Here is a 20,102-nt window from a genome sequence, read left to right on the forward strand (position 1 = left end):
GCCCATCCTACTATAGCTCCTCCCACCAGCCTCCTCTGGCATCATGATGAGGGACATAGCCCATTTCCAAATGGAAACCAGGGTGATGCTGGAGAATGAAGAGAGATCGGGACCATGGTCTGTTAAAGAGTGGCTACTGAAACTACTATGACCTGGAAAACTACTGCAATAGTTAGGAAAGCTGTTGCTGTTCCTCGGCCAACAAGAAAAGATCTGGGGAACCACAAAACTACAACACTTTGAGACAGATTTAGCATGGGTTTACACCAGTGGAAAGTTTAAACATTTTCTGAAGTATATATACTAAAAGGATATGGGTCGACATATGAGGATAACAAGTTTGAAAGACAATTCACAGTAAACAATAAAATTGTGTATTTTATTTAACGAGGCAAGTCAGTTAAGCACAAATTCTTATTTACAATGACAGGCTACACCGGCCAAACCCGGACGACGCTGGGCGCCATCCTGTTGTGCGCCATCCTATGGGACTCTCAATCACGGCCGGTTGTGATACAGCCTGGATTCGAACCAGCCTCAAGCACTGAAATGCAGTGCCTAAGACCGCTGCAATTATTTGTTATAATAAAGGCTTGATATTCAGTCATCGAAACGTGAAAAAATATAATCTTCAGTATTAAATACACATCTAGATGTATAGGCGGGAAACGTATTTATTTTGTTCATGATCTTTCAAATAGCATTTGGTAGGTTGTCATCCCCAACATTAGCCCGATCAACGAAAAACTTAATTTCCCGTCGGCCCTTGTTGACCGGTTTCAAGTGAAGGGAAGTAAAATGTCGGCAATGGATGGGATGGGCCTCTTATTGTGCTTTTAAAATAACAATATCTCAACCTTTAATACTGTTTTTTAAACGTAAATTGCATGTTTTAGAAAATAAAGGGTAGTTGAAGATTGTGGATTTACACGGACAAAACATATAACTGGATCTAAGGAATTTAGCGCATGTATTTGACTGGTGTAGCTAGGAGGTGAGCTAACATTAGCATTCCTGGCCAGCTAGCTAGTAACGTTACTGCTATTTCTGGCAGGTCTGGCTGGCTAGCTACGAATCTATTCCACTGAAAACATGTGACGATTGTAACTAGTTTTCAGTGATCAAGTGTATTTGCTAGTTAAGTTAGTTGATGTAGTTTGTTAGCCTAGTCAACTGACTATAGTGCGGCCTGATCCAGGTATTTTGCAACATCTAACGTTAGCTAGCCACTGCCAGTTATAACTAATGCAATGGCTAATTAGATAGTTAGCTAGCATTAGTTAGCGCTCTCGTTCGCTGGCTGCAGTTTTCATTATAGATCTGTGGTCTTATTAGCCAGCTAGCATTACATAGTTACGACCCAATCACTGAATGTCATTATCGTCTATCTTTCGTGTTTTTTTTCGCAGGAAACTGTGAAATTAGCTAAACGGCTAACCCCGATCAGTAATGATAGCTTGATGTCGAGACTAGCTAGACTACAATTTCACTATTGTTCTCACATAGATAGCCATAGAGGAAGAAACTGATGGAGACAGCCTGAATCCCAGAAACAAAGGATTGTGCTGTAACTGTGCTTCCTCAAATTAATTGAGGGGGTACCGTAGAAGTTGAAGGTTTTGGTTAAATCATTTTGTTTATGGTTATGCTGCAACTGATTTGAATTGAGGAATGCTTACATTTATTCACGGTCTACATTTTCTAATATACCTGAAGTGATAAGCGATGTGGCACAGAGGGAGGGTCACACACTGCACTACACTACAAGATTCTTCAAAACAAAATTGGATTTGCCTTATGTTGCTTCAGACAGAGAAAGACTCCAGCGAAGAGGAGACAGATAATGATGAAGAAAGGAGTAGGACGAGGTTGAGGTGTTACCAATTGCGATAGGGAGAGCCCAGATGACGAGCCTAGCGAGCTGGTGAGTGTGATTGTGTGTGTGTTTTTTAAAGCTCTTCCACTGACTGTAGCAGCTATTAATGTGTGTGTTTGTCTGTCTCTCCCCTTCGTATAGGGAGCTGTCATTACTGCAACCCCCGAAACGCTTCCCTTCCTGGTCTATCTTCACTGCTCTCCACAGCATCTCCTTGATAGGTAATTCCGGCGTACACTACATTACTTTTAAAATCTTTCCTGTAATTCTTTTTGCCTTGCCAACATAGTGTTGCCACTCTAAACGATGTGGCAGAGACGGGGGTCACACGCTATAAAATTCTTCCCTTGGCCGCGAGGATTCGCAATACCACGCTGTCTCGCAAAAACAATTATGTAATTAGATGAGCTAGAATGAGCTGTGGGTCAAAGCCGCCTCATAAACGTTTTCAGTCAGACATTCACGCATGCCATGCAGAGTTGAAATATCAAGCCAATACATTTTTGGATTGAATAACATTGCTTGTCAACTTCAGAGCTGTGATGATCTTACGCTTTGGTTAAAGGCGAGTACAACTGCATGCAAGTAGTAGTCATCACTCTTGTTTAAGAGTACACATTCTGGCAGACGCGATACATCATCATCACTGGTAGGATGTCTTTGGCTATTGCTGATCACCGGTCTCAAAACTTGTCGTTAAACATCTCACACTACAAGAGCATTGTAGATTTTTTTGAAAATATCGGGACGTCTCAAAGACGGGATCGGTAGCCCTCAGATTTCTTCTCTGGCCCGCTCACATTTAAACAAGCATCGGTGACAGCCACGCGCCCCGAGTAGGCAACGACGTGTATTTTGTCTCCAATCTCAAACTTGTCAGGGACAGCTAAATTGGGGCCAAAATCATATGCCCGGCTAAAGAGAGGATGTCAGAGTGAAAAGTAAGCTGAAATGTATGGGCGAGGGAGACACCCAATATAATAAATGACATAACAGGGAATTTAGATGTGCCGGTTCCACTGTGCGTGGTCTCAGGAGTGATGTATTTGTATTCCAGTTCTGACCTTGAAGTCGAGTTGACAGCTGAGGTGAGAGTTGAAGGCTCGTCACTGCTCAGTATCTTGTCCACTGTCACCGCTGGTATAGGCAACAGGAAGTCAGGTAAATTATTGGTACCGACTCAAATACACACCTACAATACTCTACTTCCCCCAAACACACACACACTTCACAGATTGTAGACCCCAGGTGGTTGATTAAAGCCTAACATTTCTTGTCTCATCTTTCAGGGTTGCTCTTTTATCCCCGGCCCTTAGCATCCCTCCTCCAGCCACAACCCCAGGCTCCAGGGAGTACTGACTGGACTGCAGCTTGCCCCAAGCCCAGCTCCCATCCTGGCCATGGATTTAACTCGAATCCCAGGCCTTAAAGGGGTGCCTGCCGTCCCTCCTCCTCACGGGATCACAGAGACTGCCAAGAGCCCCCTGCCCTCCTCCACATCTCCCTCCTCTCCTTCCTCCTCTCCTGCCTCCCCACCTTCCTCTTCATCCTCCTCTCCTGGAGCTGTGGCAACCAGCTACCACAACGACATCCAAGAGGGAAGGGCCAACAGCGTGATGATGGGTGACGTAGTGTCCTCCACTTCCGCCTCCCTGGCTCCCCCCTCCTCTCTCGCTGACCCCCCTTTCTCCTCCTCTGATCCCTTATGTCTCTCCCCACCCCCTGTGGGCACCGACGGACAAAAAGAGGACGAGACGGAGATCTACGACCCTTTTCACCCCACGGAAGGAGAGAGGGAGGGAGGAGCGGCCGAGGAGGAGGAAGAAGGGGAAAAGTACGATCCCTTTGATCCGACCGGCTCTCCCCCCTCAGAGAAAGAGGAGGAGGAGCGAGCAATGGGTGGAGGGAGGGAGAGAGGGAACAGCGTGAGCAGCAAGGGGAGCGATGCCAGAGGGAAGAAAAGGAAGGCAGAGACGGGGGGGACAGGAGGAGAGGAGAAGGACAATGCTCCTCCAGACTCCACGGACACTCTCTCTGTTCCCCCGCTCTCCCCGCGCTCCCTTCCTCTACCCCTCCGGAGGAGGCTGGACCGAACCAAAGAGCCCCGGGTGAAAGTACGGGACAGGAGAGAGAAGGCGGACCACTCGGACCACTCTGAAATTGAGGAGGGTGAGATCGTGGGGGCCACCGAGAGGGACGAAGGGAATAGGGAGGAGAGAGGCCGGGAAGGAATCGTTCCTCTCGTCCTCCCCATCTCATCTGGCAGTCCTTTCCTCCACGGGGGAGCTAAGCCGGAGAGGATCCTGAGAGTGTTGGATGGGGATAGCTTTGTGTCGGTGCGGGCTGATGGGGACTGGGCGGGGCCGGTGATGCCTGGCAGGGAGGATGGGGAGCCCATGGAGGAGGAGGAGGAGGAGGAGGAGGAGGAGGAAGAAGAGGAAGAGGTGGTGGTCGGGGTGGGAGATCTTAGGAGGAAGCTGGTCAGCCGGCGTAAGGCGAGATACCGTTCCTCCTTCCCTTCTTCCCTCTCACCTCAGCACCTCCCATCGTCTCCTCACACCCTCCTTCTGCCTCCCCCCCCTCCCTCCACTGCCGAGAAGGACAAGAGCCGCAAGTCCTCCAAGAGTTCCAAGGAGAGGGAGCGGCGCAAGCGGAAGGAGGGAAAGGTAGGGGAGGAGGAGGAGGAGAGTAGGAGGAGGAGGAAGAAAAGGAAAGAGAAGGATTGCGGAGGAGAGAAGAGTGGTGAGAGGAAGGAAAGACACAGGGAGAGGGGGCGGCGGAGTGAGAGAGAGAAGAAAACAAAGGTGGAGGAGAGAGGGAGGAGCAGCAGAAGCGATAGCAGAAAGAGGAAGAAGAGACGATGGAGCACCCCGGAATCTTCAGCACGCCCCCGCTCACAAAACTCCTCAGTGCGGCAAATACGCGGGGGTCGCTCCTGGTCAAACACTTCAGAGGACCAACACAGAGAGAGAGATAGAGACAGAGAGAATAACAGAGACCGGTACAGAGACCGAGATGTGGAACAAGATGGAGATCGAGACAAGGACAGAAAGAAAGATGACACCCGGAGAAGGGAGAGGGATAGAGACTCGAGCCGGATAAAGAGGGAAAGAGAGCGAGACGGCATCCGCGAATCGACCAGCCGAGAAAGAGGCAGCTCCAAGAGGTCTAAAGGAAGCATAGAACGAAGGCACCGGGACAGGCACCGAGAAAGGGACAGGCACCGAGAAAGGGACAGGCACCGAGAAAGGGACAGGGACAGAGAAAGGGACAGGGACAGAGAAAGGGACAGGGACAGAGACAGAGATGGAGAAAGGGACAGAGAAAGGGACAGGGTCAGAGAAGGGGACAGGGTCAGAGAAGGGAACAGGGAACGACGTAGAGACGGTCGTCCCGTGGTGCCACCGTCCATCCAGGATCTCAATGGCTCTGACCTGTTCGCCATCAAGCGCACCATCACGGTCACCACGACCACCACCACCACTCTCCCCGGTTCCCCCCCGCTGGCTCCATCCTCCCCCCACAGCCCCCAGGGCTCGGACAAGCCCCACAAGAGGAAGAAGAAGAGGCGTCGGCGCTCGGACGAAGAGTTGGAAGAAGGCATGGGCCGGCGTGGGAGCCGCTCCCTCTCGCCGCCGTCACATTACCATGGCTATGACTCAGACCACTTTTCAGACAAACTGGAGATAAACATGCACTCTCTGGACGGGGAGGCCCTGGACTCAGACTACCCCTCTATAGAAGACTCCCCACCCCCCCCCCAGCTTCTGGAACCCGCTGCCCCCAGCGCCAAACCCAAGACCGCCACCAAACCTGGACGCCACCACTTCAAGAAGAAATCCCGAACGGGCAAGAAAGCTGGTCAGTCCGAGTCATCCTCTTCCTCCTCGGTTCGACCCAAAGGCAAGGGGCTCTCCACTGCCTCACTCTCCCCAACCCAGGCCGCCCTAGCCACCCTCCCCTCGGCCAAACGAGGGCGGAAGATGGGGAAGGAGAAAGATCGTGGGGAAAAAGGGGGAAAGAAAGAGTCTGGTCGGTCTGGCAGGTCCAAGAAATTAAGCGGTGGTGGGAGGAAAGCCAAGCTGCAATCCAAAGTGTCAGTGCTTGTGCGTGAGGGCGTGAGCAGCACCACGGGGGGCCCGGTGGGCTCTGGAAAGCTGGGCATGGAGCTCCTCGGGGCAGGCGGGTCAGTAGGGGGCTCTGGTATGCCGGTGGTGGGAGGTTCCATTGCGGTGGTCTTTAGGAGGGACAATGAGAGCAGGTCTCCGTTCCTCAAGCCCTGCTCTGAGCCTCTATTGCTGAGTGGACGCAAGGACCTGGGGAAGGTGGGCAAACGCAGTTCCCTGGCCGCTCCCCCTTCCTCCTCGCTGGCCAATCCCACGGTGGCAACACTGAAGTCCAAGAAGGCCAAGCCCAGCTCCACCACCTCCACTTCCTCCTCGGCATCTTCGCCCTCATCGTCCCTGGCAACCAAGCGTAGGCGGCGGCTGGCGAAGAAGATGCGGGGAGAGAAAGGCTTAGCCGCTGGTTTGACGGACGTGGATGGCGCCATGGCCAACTGTAGCTCTGAGGGCGGCGGCTGGGGTGGACCGTCCTCCGACATCCAATCAGGAGTCGGGACTAAACCATCCAGTCCACACTCTGGTCCAGCCGGTCCAACCCCTTCCTCATCCTCTTCTTCATCATCCTCCTCTTCGACCAGTGTCCTCCCCCCGTCCTCCTCACCCCCCCACACCCCTCCGCCCTCCTTCACCACCTCGCGTGATGCTCGGGAGTCGTCTCCCGACTCGCAGACTGTGGACAGCAGCTGTAAGACCCCTGAGCCCTCCTTCCTATCCGAGGACTGCCCCGCTCAGACCCAGAGCACCCCCAACCTGCCCCCCTCCAGTCCCACGTCCGTACCATCCTCCCAGGGGGGAGGCCTCTCACAATACGGCCCCTCCAGCATAAAGCCCCTCCCTCTGGAAGAAGCCTCCAAATCCCTGGCCTCACCCCCTTGCTCCTCCTCATCTGGCTCTGCCCTCGCCTCTCTCTCCCTACCTCCTTCCTCCACAGACCCCTCCTCCTCTTCCTCTTCTTCTGTTTCTTCATCCTCAGCCAACAAGCTGCCACCGCCTCCTCCTCCCCCTCCTGCTGCCCCTACCCTCCCCTGGAGTCTGCAGACAGGAGTGGACTGCACAGCCGGAGGAGTTTTAGCATGTAAGTCTCTGTCACGAGCATTCGTTATAATAATGTCAACTAGTAGATTTTTGGTGGAGGGGCATTACTTTTTTGGGGTATTCCTGTTGCTACAATGAAGTATATAATATCTATAAGGTTTTACTAACCCTTTGCTCTCTGTATTTCAGTGACAGCTCTGCTGTTTAAGATGGAAGAGGCCAATATCGCAAGTAGAGCCAAAGCCCAAGAGTTCATTCATGCTACAAGCCAGGTGTGTGTGCGTGTGTCTTTGAGTAATTATATTCCTGTGTGTGTGTGTGTGTGTGTGTGTGTGTGTGTGTGTGTGTGTGTGTGTGTACACACAGTACCAGTCAAAAGTTTGGACACACCTACTCATTCCAGGATTTTTCTTTATTTTTACTATTTTCTACATTGTAGAATAGTAGTGAAGACATCAAAACTATGAAATGACACATGGAATCATGTCATAACCAAAAAAGTGTGAAACAAATCAAAATATATTTTATATTTGAGATTCTGCAAAGTAGCCACCCTTTGCCTTGATGACAGCTTTGCATACTCTTGGCATTTTCTCAACCAGCTCCATGAGGTTGTCACTTGGAATGCATTTCAATTAATATGTGTGCCTTTTTAAAAGTTAATTTGTGGAATTTCTTTCCTTAATGCGTTTGAGCCAATCAGTTGTCTTGTGACAAGGTAGGGGTGGTATACAGAAGATATCCCTATTTGGTAACCTGCGTCTACCATCCGTTCTATTGGCCAACATGACATCACTGGAGAATAAACTGGATGAGTTCTGTTCAAGACTATCCTACCAACGGGACATTAAAAACGGTAATATCGTATGTTTCACCGAGTCATGGCTGAAGGACGACACGGATAATAAACAGTTGGCTGGCTTTTCCGGGCATCTGCAGGACAGAACAGCTATGTCTGGTAAGACGAGGGGTGGTGGTATGTGTATATTTGTCAATAACAGTTGGTGCGTGATGTTTAATATTAAAGTCTTGAGGTATTGCTCGCCTGAGTGAGAGTACCCCATGATAACCTGTAGACCTCACAATCTACCAAGTTTTCATCTATATTTTTTGTAGCTGTCTATTTACCACAACAAACCCATGCTAGCACTATGACCGCACTCAATGAGCTGTATAAGGCCATAAGCAAAGAAGAATATGCTCATCCAGAAGTGTCGCGCCATGTGGCCGGAGACTTTAATGCAGGCAAACTTAAATCCATTTTCCGTTATTTCTACAAGCATGACATATGTGCAACCAAAGGGGGGGGGGGAAACTAGACCACCTTTACTCCACACACAGAGACGCATACAAAGCTCTCCCTCGCCCTCCATTTTGCAAATTGGACCATAATTATATCCTCCAGATTCCTGCTTACAAGCAAAAACTAAAGCAGGAAGTATGTGACTCAATACTGAAGTGGTCAAATGATGCGGCTGCTACGCTACAGACTGTTCCCGGATTCATCCAATGGCATTGAGGAGTTTATCACATCGGTTACCGGCTTCATCAATAAGTACATCGACGATGTCATCACCACAGTGACCGTACTTACATATCCCAACCAGAAGCCATGGATTACAGGCAACATCCGCACTGAGCTAAAGGCTAGAGCTGCTGCTTTCAAGGAGCGGGACACATCCACACGCTTATAAGAACCACTATGCCTTCAGATGAATCATTTAAACAGGCAAAGCATCAATACAGGAACTAGGGTTGAATCTTACTACGCCGGCTCTGACGCTTGTTGGATGTGGCAGTGCTTGCAAACTATTACGGAGTACAAAGGAAAACTCATCCGAGAGCTGCCCAGTGACACGAGCCTACCAGACGGGCTAAATGCCTTTTGATGCTTGCTTTAAGGCCAGCAACACTGAAGCATGTGTAACCGATGTGAAATGGCTAGCTAGTTAGCGGGGTGCGCGCTATTCTCACTTAACAGCTTCTACCCCCAAGCCATAAGACTGCTGAACAATTAATAAAATGGCCACGCGGACTGTTTACATTGACCCCTCCCCCTTTGTTTTTACACAACTGCTACTCGCAGTTTATTATCTATGCATAGCCACCTTACCCCTACCTACATGTGCAAACCTCCTCCCTATAGGCGGTCTTATTGTTGTCGGTAATAAGGCCTGCCACGTGTCATCAGAAAGCTTAATGAGGGTGTTGGAGTCATGCTTTGCCACACAGTCATAGGTGAACAGGGAGTACAAGAGGGGACTAAGCATACACCCGAGGTGCACCCTGTTAAGGATCAGCGTAGCTGATGTGTTGTTGCCTAACCTTACCACCTGGGGGCGGCACGTTTAGGAAGTCCAAACAACACTTTCTTTGGCACAGGGACTATGGAGGTCTACTTGAAACATGAAGGTATTACAGACTCGGTCAGGGAGAGGTTGAAAATGTCAATGAAGACACTTGCCAGTTGGTCCACGCATGCTCTGAGTACACGTCCTGGTAATTCGTCTGGCCCTGCGGCCTTGTGAATGTTGACCTGTTTAAATTGTCTTACTTGCATAGGCTATGGAGAGCTTGATCACAGTCGTCCGGAACAGCTGGTGCTCTCATGCATGTGTAACATTATAGCTTCCTTCCCTCTCCTCTCCCCTACCTGGGCTCGAACCAGGGAACCTCTGCACACATCGACAACAGCCACACTCAAAGCATCGTTACCAACATTTGCAAACTACCTTTACTAACCTGTATCCCTCGGTACTGGTACCCCTTGTATATAGCCTTGTTATTGTTACTTTTTATTACATTTTATACTTTTGTTTATTTAGTAAATATTTTCTCAACTCTTTCTTGAATGGCATTGTTGGTTAAGGGCTTGTAAGTAAGCATTTTGCTGTAAGTTCTACACCTTTGTATTCGGCGGATGTGATAATTAAGATTTTATTTGAATTTCAAGCAGATTTAAGTCAACTGTAACTAGGCCACTTGGGAACATTCAATGTTATCTTGCAATTCCAGGGTACATTTGGCCTGGTGTTTTAGATAATTGTCCTGCTGAAAGGTGAATGTCTCCAAGTGTCTGTTGGAATGCAGACTGAACCAGGTTGTCCTCTAGGATTTTGCCTATGCTTAGCTCTACACAGTTTTTTTTTTTATACTAGAAAAATCCCTGGTCCTTGCCGATGACCAGCATACCCATAACATGATGCAGGCACCACCATGCTTGAAAATATGAAGCGTGGTACTCAGTGATGTGGTGTTTGCACCAACATAAATCTTTGTATTCAGGACAAAGTAAATTTCTTTGCCACATTGTTTGCAGTTTTACTTTAAATCAAATCAAATTCATTGGTCACATACACGTGTTTAGCAGATGTTATTGCGGGTGTAGCGAAATGCTTGTACTTCTAGCTCCGACAGTGCAGTAATATCTAACATTTTCACAACATATTCCCTAAATACAAAAACAAGAAGCTCCCACGCTGAGGTCTGTCCAACGCTGGTCCGACCAAGCTGACTCCACACTCCAAGACTGCTTCCATCACGTGGACTGGGAGATGTTTCGTATTGCGTCAGACAACAACATTGACGAATACGCTGATTCGGTGTGCGAGTTCATTAGAACGTGCGTTGAAGATGTCGTTCCCATAGCAACGATTAAAACATTCCCTAACCAGAAACCGTGGATTGATGGCAGCATTCGTGTGGAACTGAAGGCGCGAACCACTGCTTTTAATCAGGGCAAGGTGTCTGGTGACATGACTGAATACAAACAGTGCAGCTATTCCCTCCGCAAGGCTATCAAACAAGCTAAGCGCCAGTACAGAGACAAAGTAGAATCTCAATTCAACGGCTCAGACACAAGAGGCATGTGGCAGGGTCTACAGTCAATCACGGACTACAGGAAGAAACCCAGCCCAGTCACGGACCAGGATGTCTTGCTCCCAGGCAGACTAAATAACTTTTTTGCCCGCTTTGAGGACAATACAGTGCCACTGACACGGCCTGCAACGAAAACATGCGGTCTCTCCTTCACTGCAGCCGAAGTGAGTAAGACATTTAGACGTGTTAACCCTCGCAAGGCTGCAGGCCCAGACGGCATCCCCAGCCGCGCCCTCAGAGCATGCGCAGACCAGCTGGCCGGTGTGTTTACGGACATATTCAATCAATCCCTATACCAGTCTGCTGTTCCCACATGCTTCAAGAGGGCCACCATTGTTCCTGTTCCCAAGAAAGCTAAGGTAACTGAGCTAAACGACTACCGCCCGTAGCACTCACATCCGTCATCATGAAGTGCTTTGAGAGACTAGTCAAGGACCATATCACCTCCACCCTACCTGACACCCTTGACCCACTCCAATTTTCTTACCGCCCAAATAGGTCCACAGACGATGCAATCTCAACCACACTGCACACTGCCCTAACCCATCTGGACAAGAGGAATACCTATGTGAGAATGCTGTTCATCGACTACAGCTCGGCATTCAACACCATAGTACCCTCCAAGCTCGTCATCAAGCTCGAGACCCTGGGTCTCGACCCCGCCCGTGCAACTGGGTTCTGGACTTCCTGACGGGCCGCCCCCAGGTGGTGAGGGTAGGCAACAACATCTCCTCCCCGCTGATCCTCAACACTGGGGCCCCACAAGGGTGCGTTCTGAGCCCTCTCCTGTACTCCCTGTTCACCCACGACTGCGTGGCCATGCACGCCTCCAACTCAATCATCAAGTTTGCGGACGACACAACAGTGGTAGGCTTGATTACCAATAACGACGAGACGGCCTACAGGGAGGAGGTGAGGGCCCTCGGAGTGTGGTGTCAGGAAAATAACCTCACACTCAACGTCAACAAAACTAAGGAGATGATTGTGGACTTCAGGAAACAGCAGAGGGAACACCCCCCCATCCACATCGATGGAACAGTAGTGGAGAGGGTAGCAAGTTTTAAGTTCCTCGGCATACACATCACAGACAAACTGAATTGGTCCACTCACACAGACAGCATCGTGAGGAAGGCGCAGCAGCGCCTCTTCAACCTCAGGAGGCTGAAGAAATTCGGCTTGTCACCAAAAGCACTCACAAACTTCTACAGATGCACAATCGAGAGCATCCTGGCGGGCTGTATCACCGCCTGGTATGGCAACTGCACCGCCCTCAACCGTAAGGCTCTCCAGAGGGTAGTGAGGTCTGCACAACGCATCACCGGGGCAAACTACCTGCCCTCCAGGACACCTACACCACCCGATGCTACAGGAAGGCCATAAAGATCATCAAGGACATCAACCACCCGAGCCACTGCCTGTTCACCCCGCTGTCATCCAGAAGGCGAGGTCAGTACAGGTGCATCAAAGCTGGGACCGAGAGACTGAAAAACAGCTTCTATCTCAAGGCCATCAGACTGTTAAACAGCCACCACTAACATTGAGTGGCTACTGCCAACACACTGTCTATGACACTGACTCTACTCCAGCCACTTTAATCATGGGAATTGATGGGAAATGATGTAAATATATCACTAGCCACTTTAAACAATGCTACCTTATATAATGTTACTTACCCTACATTATTCATCTCATATGCATACGTAGATACTGTACTCTATATCATCGACTGCATCCTTATGTAATACATGTATCACTAGCCACTTTAACTACGCCACTTGGTTTACATACTCATCTCATATGTATATACTGTACTCGATATCATCTACTGTATCTTGCCTATGCTGCTCTGTACCATCACTCATTCATATATCCTTATGTACATATTCTTTATCCCCTTACACTGTGTATAAGACAGTAGTTTTTTTGGAATTGTTAGTTAGATTACTTGTTCGTTATTACTGCATTGTCGGAACTAGAAGCACAAGCATTTCGCTACACTCGCATTAACATCTGCTAACCATGTGTATGTGACAAATAAAATTGGATTTGATTTGGATTTGATTCGATTTGAAATACATGTACATCTAAGTAAGGAATGGATTATCACAGCCTGTAACTGTTTTAAAGTCACCATTGGCTGGGCCACCTGAGTGGCGCACCGGTCTAAGGCACTGCCTCGCAGTGCTAGAGGCGTCACTACATACTCAGGTTCGATCCCGGGCTGTATCACAACCGGCCATGATTGGGATTTACTTGGCTCATCACGCTCTAGCGACTCCTTGTGGCGGGCCGGGTGCCTGCAGACTGGGGGGAAAATAAAATGTAATAAAAATCACCTTTGGCCTCCTTCCTCTACGGCAACTGAGTTAGGAAGGATTCCTGTATCTTTGTAGTGATTGGGCGTATTGATGCACCGTTCAAAGTGTAATTAACAACTTCAACATGCTCAAAGGGATATTCAGTGTCTGCTTTTTTCCTACCAATTACGTGTCCTTCGCGAGGCATTGGAAAACCTTCCTGGTATTTGTGGTTGAAGCTGTGTTTGAAATTCACTGCTCGGCTGAGGGACCTTACAATTATCTGTATGTGTGGGTTACAGAGATGAGGTAGTCCATGCAACTGATTGTGACTTAAGGAAAAATGTTTGTCCTGAACTTGTTTACGCTTACCATAACAGAGGTTGAATACTTATTGACTAAAGACACTTCAGCCTTTAATTTCTAAAAACACAATTCCACTTTGATATTATTGGGGTATTGTGTGTAGGCCAGTGACACAAAATCTAAATTGAATCCATTTTACATTAAGGCTCTACAAACACAACAAAATGTGGAAAAGGTCAAGGGAGGTGAATACTTTCTGAAGACATGGTTTCCAGTTGAAGTTGGAAGTTTACATTCACCTCAACCAAATACATTTAAACTCAGTTTTTCACAATTCCTGACATTTAATTCTAGTAAATTCCCCTGTCTTAGGTCAGTTAGGCTCACCACTTTATTTTAAGAGTGTAAAATGTCAGAATAATAGTAGAGTGATTTATTTCCGCTCTTATTCAGAAGTTTACATACACTCAATTAGTATTTGGTAGCATTGCCTTTAAATTGTTTAACTTTGGTCAAACGTTTCGGATAGCCTTCCACAAGCTTCCCACAATAAGTTGGGTGAATTTTGGCACATTCCTCCTGACAGAGCTGGTGTAACTGAGTCAGGTTTGTAGGCCTCCTTGCTCGCACACGCTTTTTCTGTTCTGCCCACACATTTTCTATAGGATTGAGGTCAGGGCTTTGTGATGGCCACTCCAATACCTTGACTTTGTTGTCCTTAAGCCATTTTGCCACAACTTTGGGGCCAATTGTCCATTTGGAAGACCCATTTGCGACCAAGCTTTAACTTCCTGACTGATGTCTTGAGATGTGGATATATTGAAGCGACATCATTTTCCTACCTCATGACGCCATCTATTTTGTGAAGTGCACCAGTCTCTCATGCAGCAAAGCACCCCCACAGCATGATGCTGCCACCACGTGCTTCACATTTGGGATGGTGTTCTTAGGCCCGTTCTATTTTTGTTTCATCAGACTAGAGGACATTTCTCCAAAAAGTACAAACTTTGTCTCCATGTACAGTTGCAAACCGTATTCTGGCTTTTATGGCGGTTTTGGAGTGGTGGCTTCTTCCTTGCTGAGCGGCCTTTCAGGTTATGTTGATATAGGACTCGTTTTACTGTGGATATAGATACTTTTGTACCCGTTTCCTCCAGCATCTTCACAAGGTCTTTTGCTGTTCTAGGATTGATTTGCACTTTTCGCACCAAAGTACGTTCATCTCTAGGAGACAGAACACATCTCCTTCCTGAGCGGTATGATGGCTGTGTGGTCCCATGGTGTTTATACTTGCGTACTATTGTTTGTACAGATGAACATGGTACCTTCAGGCGTTTGGAAATTGCTCCCATGGATGAACCAGACTTGCGGAGGTCTACAATTATTTTTCTGAGGTCTTGGCTGATTTCTTTAGATTTTCCCATGATGTCAAGCAAAGAGGCACTGAGTTTGAAGCTGGGCCTTAAAATACATCCACAGGTACACCTACAATTGACTCAAATTATGTCAATTAGCCTATCAGAAGCTTCTAAAGCCACGACATTTTCTGGTATTTTCCAAGCTGTTTAAAGGCGCGGTCAATTTAGTGTATGTAAACCTCTGACCCACTGGAATTGTGATACAGTGAATTATAAGTGAAATAATCTGTCTGTAAACAATTGTTGGAAAAATTACTTGTCATGCACAAAGTAGATGTCCTAACCGACTTGCCAAAACTATAGTTTGTTAAGAAATTTGTGGAGTGGTTGAAAAACAAGTTTTAATGACTCCAACATAAGTGTATGTAAACGTCTGACTTCAACTGTATGTGTTACATATTTGTCTTGGATTGTTTTGAAGGTGTTCAATATCTGACCAAGCACTTCCGTTTCTCATCATACCTTCCGTCTCTCTCTCTCTTGCAGATTCTCTCCCAAACCAATCAGAACCATTCATCGCAGCATGCCCCTTCCTCTTCTTCCTCTTCCCAGGTTCCTCCCCCCGGCCCCACCCCTGCCCAGTTCATCCTGCACAGCTCTCTCCCAATGGTGGGCTGCACCAAAACCACGCCCAGCCACCTGCACCCTGGCATGTCTATGGGTGGCGGCTGCGCCCAGACCCCGCCCCCTCCCATGCCCTCTGGGTTCTCGGGAGGGTCCGGGGGCTCCAGTGACATAGGCTGGGACAACGAGAGCAAGGACCCTGACAAGGTAGCACCATTAAAAACCATGTCTTTCTACCACTCCCATATCTTCCAATTACAGATGTGTGTGTGTGTGTGTGTGGAAAGGAAGGTCATCTGACTATCAGTACAGTACCTCATAGTGTTGTCACGATACCAGAATGTTGACTTAGTATCACGATGCTCAATACCAAAACGGTTCCATGGCAACAAAAAAAAGGCATATTAGCCAAAGTCACCGAATGGCACTTTATCCAGACAGATATACTCAGCTACTGCTCTGTTCAATCGTTGGGCATCTTTTGAGTTCAATATCATTACATTTGCATTTTTTTACTAACAATTTTTCAGAGACAGCCATGTATGCATTAATTGATCAATACAATCATGCAATCAGTTTGACTTTGTTTTTACCAATCTAACTACATAATGGTAATAATTTATTTGAATAATCTGTTGGGTAAATATATCTGTAGCATATGGACAATACAGGTGAATGCATATTCAATAGGAGTGTGTGCATGCATTGAGTTATTGGCCTTGTTTTTGGGTGATTCCATGGGGCTACAGATGACAAATTGTATTCAACAACATTTGCGTAGAAGTAGCTTTTTCATAAAAATGTGCGTTGTCTCTAACGAGTAACGATGTCATTTATGAGGCAGTCAGGACACCAAGGAACTTGGGTCAATGGGTAGCCTTGTGGTTAGAGCAGGGTCGAATCCCCGAACCCCCAAGCTGACAAGATAAAAATCTGTCGTTCTGCCCCTGTACAAGGCAGTTAACCCACTGTTCCTCGGTAGCCCGTCATTGTAAATAAGAATTTGTTCCTAACTGATTTGCCTAGTTAAATGAAGGTTAAATAAAAAACAAAGTTTTTATTGATAATCAGCTTTGAAATGAACATATGCCTTTTGCATATTAAGTCTCAGATAGTGAATTGATGTTGGCTTTAGCTATCACCTAGCAAGGAAAGTTAGCCTACAACGCTGGACACTCTGTATATTCTTCCATTGTAAAGGGTATCGACATTGTTTTGCTCACAGTAGTTAACAGTTTCAACATCTACATGCCTTGTCGCATTATTCAAGTCTGTTAACTTCTGTTCAGCATGAGTGGGGAGCTAACATGATGTTGCCCAGACTACCAGTGCAGGCTAGAAATAAGCAAGTGGAGCAGGCACTGTGCGCGCTATAATAAGGGGTCGGCTGCGCTGATAAGAATGGCTTGATCCGTGAGGGTCATTTGACAGAAGTACCGAAAGTGACATTCTACTGCAAAACAGTTTTGCATGTTCTGGTATCTAAAAACGTACTGACTTTTTGGTATACCTTTCAACCCTTAGTACTGCACCTCTTATTTATTTTTCTCTCTCTCGCTCTCAGTACCTGAAGAAGCTCCACACTCAGGAGCGTGCGGTGGAGGAGGTGAAGCTGGCCATTAAGCCGTACTACCAGCGTAAAGACATTAACAAGGACGACTACAAGGACATCCTGAGGAAGGCAGTACACAAGGTAACCCAGCTCTCTAACCATAAACCTGCTTTAGCTGCATTACATTGTTATTACATGGTTTAAGTGCGCCGTTGTCACGCGGCTGAGTGCGCCGTTGTTACGAACGCTTTGTTCAGAGTTCTTAACGTTATTCGAGGGTGTCAAACACCTTATTCTATGACTTGATAAACAGTTGAATCAGGTGTGTTAGTGCTGGGTTGGAACAAAAACGTCTGCTCTGCAATGGTCAGGCTTTTGGATTTAGCGTAGGCTGTAGCGTCTCTCAGTAACGGAGTGTAGGTGCATTTTGTTCCATAGGAATAACAATTGCTGTTCAACCTGTTTGACTTGCACATTTTAAAATATTGGCTCACACAATTTAAAGATTGGCGTAATTACTAGACTGAGTGGTGTGGTGTCGATACAATTACTTTGACTTGTTTGTGAAGGTTTAAAGAATTTCCACAAACAGTTGTTGGCAGTTGTTGGAAGTAGACTTCATAAAGGCCAGAGGGAGTGTAGTATATTTAAGCAATAAGGCCTGAGGCGGTATGGTATATTGGCCAAAAATATAAGCACAACATGTTAAGTGTTTTTTTCATGAGCTGAAATAAAAGATTTAAAAAAAAAAACATATGCACAAAGAGCTTATTTCTCTCAAATTTTGTGCACAAATTTGTTTACATCCCTGTTAGTGAGCATTTCTCCTTTGCCAAGATAATCCATCCACCTGACAGGTGTGGCATATCAAGAAGCATATTCAACAGCATGATCATTACACAGTTGCACCTTGTGCTGGGGACAATAAAAGGTCACTCTAAAATGTGCAGTTTTGTCACACCACACAATGCCACAGATGTCAAGTTTTGATGGAGCTTGCAATTGGCATGCTGACTGCAGGAATGTCCACCAGAGCTGTTTCCAGAGAATGTAATGTTCATAAGCAACCTCCAATGCCGTTTTAGAGAATTTGACAGTATGTCTAACTGGCCTCACAACCGTAGACCATGTGTAACCACGCCAGCCCGGGCAGCTGATGGACAGCTGATGAAACTGAGTATGCACAACTGAAGAATTTCTTCACTAACTATCAGAAACCGTCTCAGGGACGCTCGTCTGTGTGCTCGCCGTCCTCACCGGGGTCTTGACCCGACTGCAGTTTGGTGTCGTAACTGACTTCAGTGGGCAAATACTCTCCTTCGATGGCCACTGGCACACTAGAGAAGTGTGCTTTTCACGGATGAATACCGGTTTCAATTGTACTGGGCAGACGGCGTTGTGTGGGAGAGCTGTTTGCTGATGTCAACATTGTGAACAGAGTGCCCGTGGTGGCAGTGTGGTTATAATATGGGGAGGCATAAGTAACACGATTGCATTTTCTCGAAGGCAATTTGAATGCATAGGGATACCATGACGAGATCCTGAGGCTCATTGTCGTGCCATTCATCCATCACCGCATTATAACGCACCGCTTCATGTCGCAAGGATCTGAACACAATTCCTGGAAGCTGAAAATGTCCCAGTTCTTCCATGGCCTGCACATCCATGTCACCCATTGAGCATGTTTGGGTTGCTCTGGATCAACGTTTACGACAGCGTGTTCCGGTTCCCGCCAATATCCAGCAACTTCGCACTGCCATTGAAGAGTGTGACAACATTCCACAGGCCACAATCAACAGCCTGATCAACTCTATGCAAAGGAGATGTGTGGCGCTGCATGAGACAGATGGTGGTCACACCAAATACGGACTGGTTTTCTGATCCACGTGCATTTAAAAAAAAAAAGAAGCTATCTGTGACACATAGATGCGTATATGTATTCCCAGTCATGTGAAATCCATCGATTAGGGCATAATTAATTTATTTAATTGATTTCCTTATGAACTGTGACTCAGTAAAATCTTTGAAATTGTTGTATGTTGTGTTTTATCTTTTTGTTCAGTGTACCGTGGCCAAGGGCTGTTATTATGTACAAAGCGAAGCTGTATATTGGCCATATACCACAAACCTCAGAGGTGCCATATTGCAATTATAAACTGGTTTCCAACATAAAAATGAGTATTTTTGCATTATACCTGTGGTATATTGTACAATATACACACGGCTGAAATGCTGTTTCAGCCAATCAGCATCCAGGATGCAAACTAACCGGTATATAATGCAGAATATGTTACTATGTTCCAGCAGTTACAATTGGAAGTTGTAATTACAGCCTAGTTAAACTGTAACTACACAGTAATTACGCTGTAACAGCCATTTGATATGTAGTGTGTTTATGACTAATACCGACCTGTGTCTGCTTCTCAGATCTGCCACAGTCGAACAGGAGAGATCAACCCGGTCAAGGTGAGCAACCTGGTCAAGCTTTATGTTCAGAGGTACAAGTACTTCAGGAAGCACGGTCGAAAGATGGACGAGGAAGAGAGGGAGGACAGAGAGATGGATTCCTCCTATTGATTGGACCAGGGGTCGCACTCCCCCTCCTTCCATTGGTCCTGCCACCCAAGGACCAGCCCCGCACTCCTTGCACGTGACTGGGCCCAATGAGGCCGTAGAGTGACATTTTGTTTTATTCCCCTCCCTATTTGCTGTCCCCATGTAAACTCGTAACACCCCCCCCCCCCGTCTCCTGTGTGTCTTGCTGTACAGAAATGTTGAGTAGATATCTGCGAAATATACACACGCAGTATATGAATTTTTAAAAAAGTACAATGTTGTGGGAGAGATGCAGAATACATGTATACACACTTACACATGCGCGCGCACACACACTGTATATACTGTAAGTACACTACACTGACTCTCCTTTCTCTCTGTGTGGTATAAACCTGTCATAGTCAGGTGGTTGGTCTGTTGAATGGATGGTTTAAATATAGACATTTGACACTTGATATTCTGTCCCTGTCTTTTATTTGAAGTCTGTACTCTGAA

General features: G+C 47.0%; 1 protein-coding gene across 2 annotated transcripts; it reads left to right on the forward strand.

The window, feature by feature from the left end:
• Nucleotides 1-739: 739 nt before the first annotated feature.
• Nucleotides 740-20,062, forward strand: scaf1 (SR-related CTD-associated factor 1). 2 transcript variants are annotated; one of them, XM_042327205.1, is made up of 9 exons: nucleotides 740-994; nucleotides 1,810-1,924; nucleotides 2,018-2,097; nucleotides 2,934-3,037; nucleotides 3,166-7,075; nucleotides 7,225-7,307; nucleotides 15,488-15,706; nucleotides 17,064-17,192; nucleotides 19,479-20,062. In XM_042327205.1, exons 5-9 carry the CDS (start codon nucleotides 3,277-3,279, stop codon nucleotides 19,626-19,628), a joined length of 4,380 nt encoding a protein of 1,459 aa, XP_042183139.1. In that variant the 5' UTR covers nucleotides 740-994; nucleotides 1,810-1,924; nucleotides 2,018-2,097; nucleotides 2,934-3,037; nucleotides 3,166-3,276; the 3' UTR covers nucleotides 19,629-20,062. The 2 variants fall into 2 exon arrangements, with proteins under 2 accessions (XP_042183139.1, XP_024278372.2); XM_024422604.2 differs by having other exon boundaries at nucleotides 741-994; nucleotides 15,422-15,706.
• Nucleotides 20,063-20,102: the final 40 nt, after the last annotated feature.

Source organism: Oncorhynchus tshawytscha, linkage group LG09 (genome assembly GCF_018296145.1).
Source record: "Oncorhynchus tshawytscha isolate Ot180627B linkage group LG09, Otsh_v2.0, whole genome shotgun sequence".
NCBI lineage: Eukaryota > Metazoa > Chordata > Actinopteri > Salmoniformes > Salmonidae > Oncorhynchus > Oncorhynchus tshawytscha.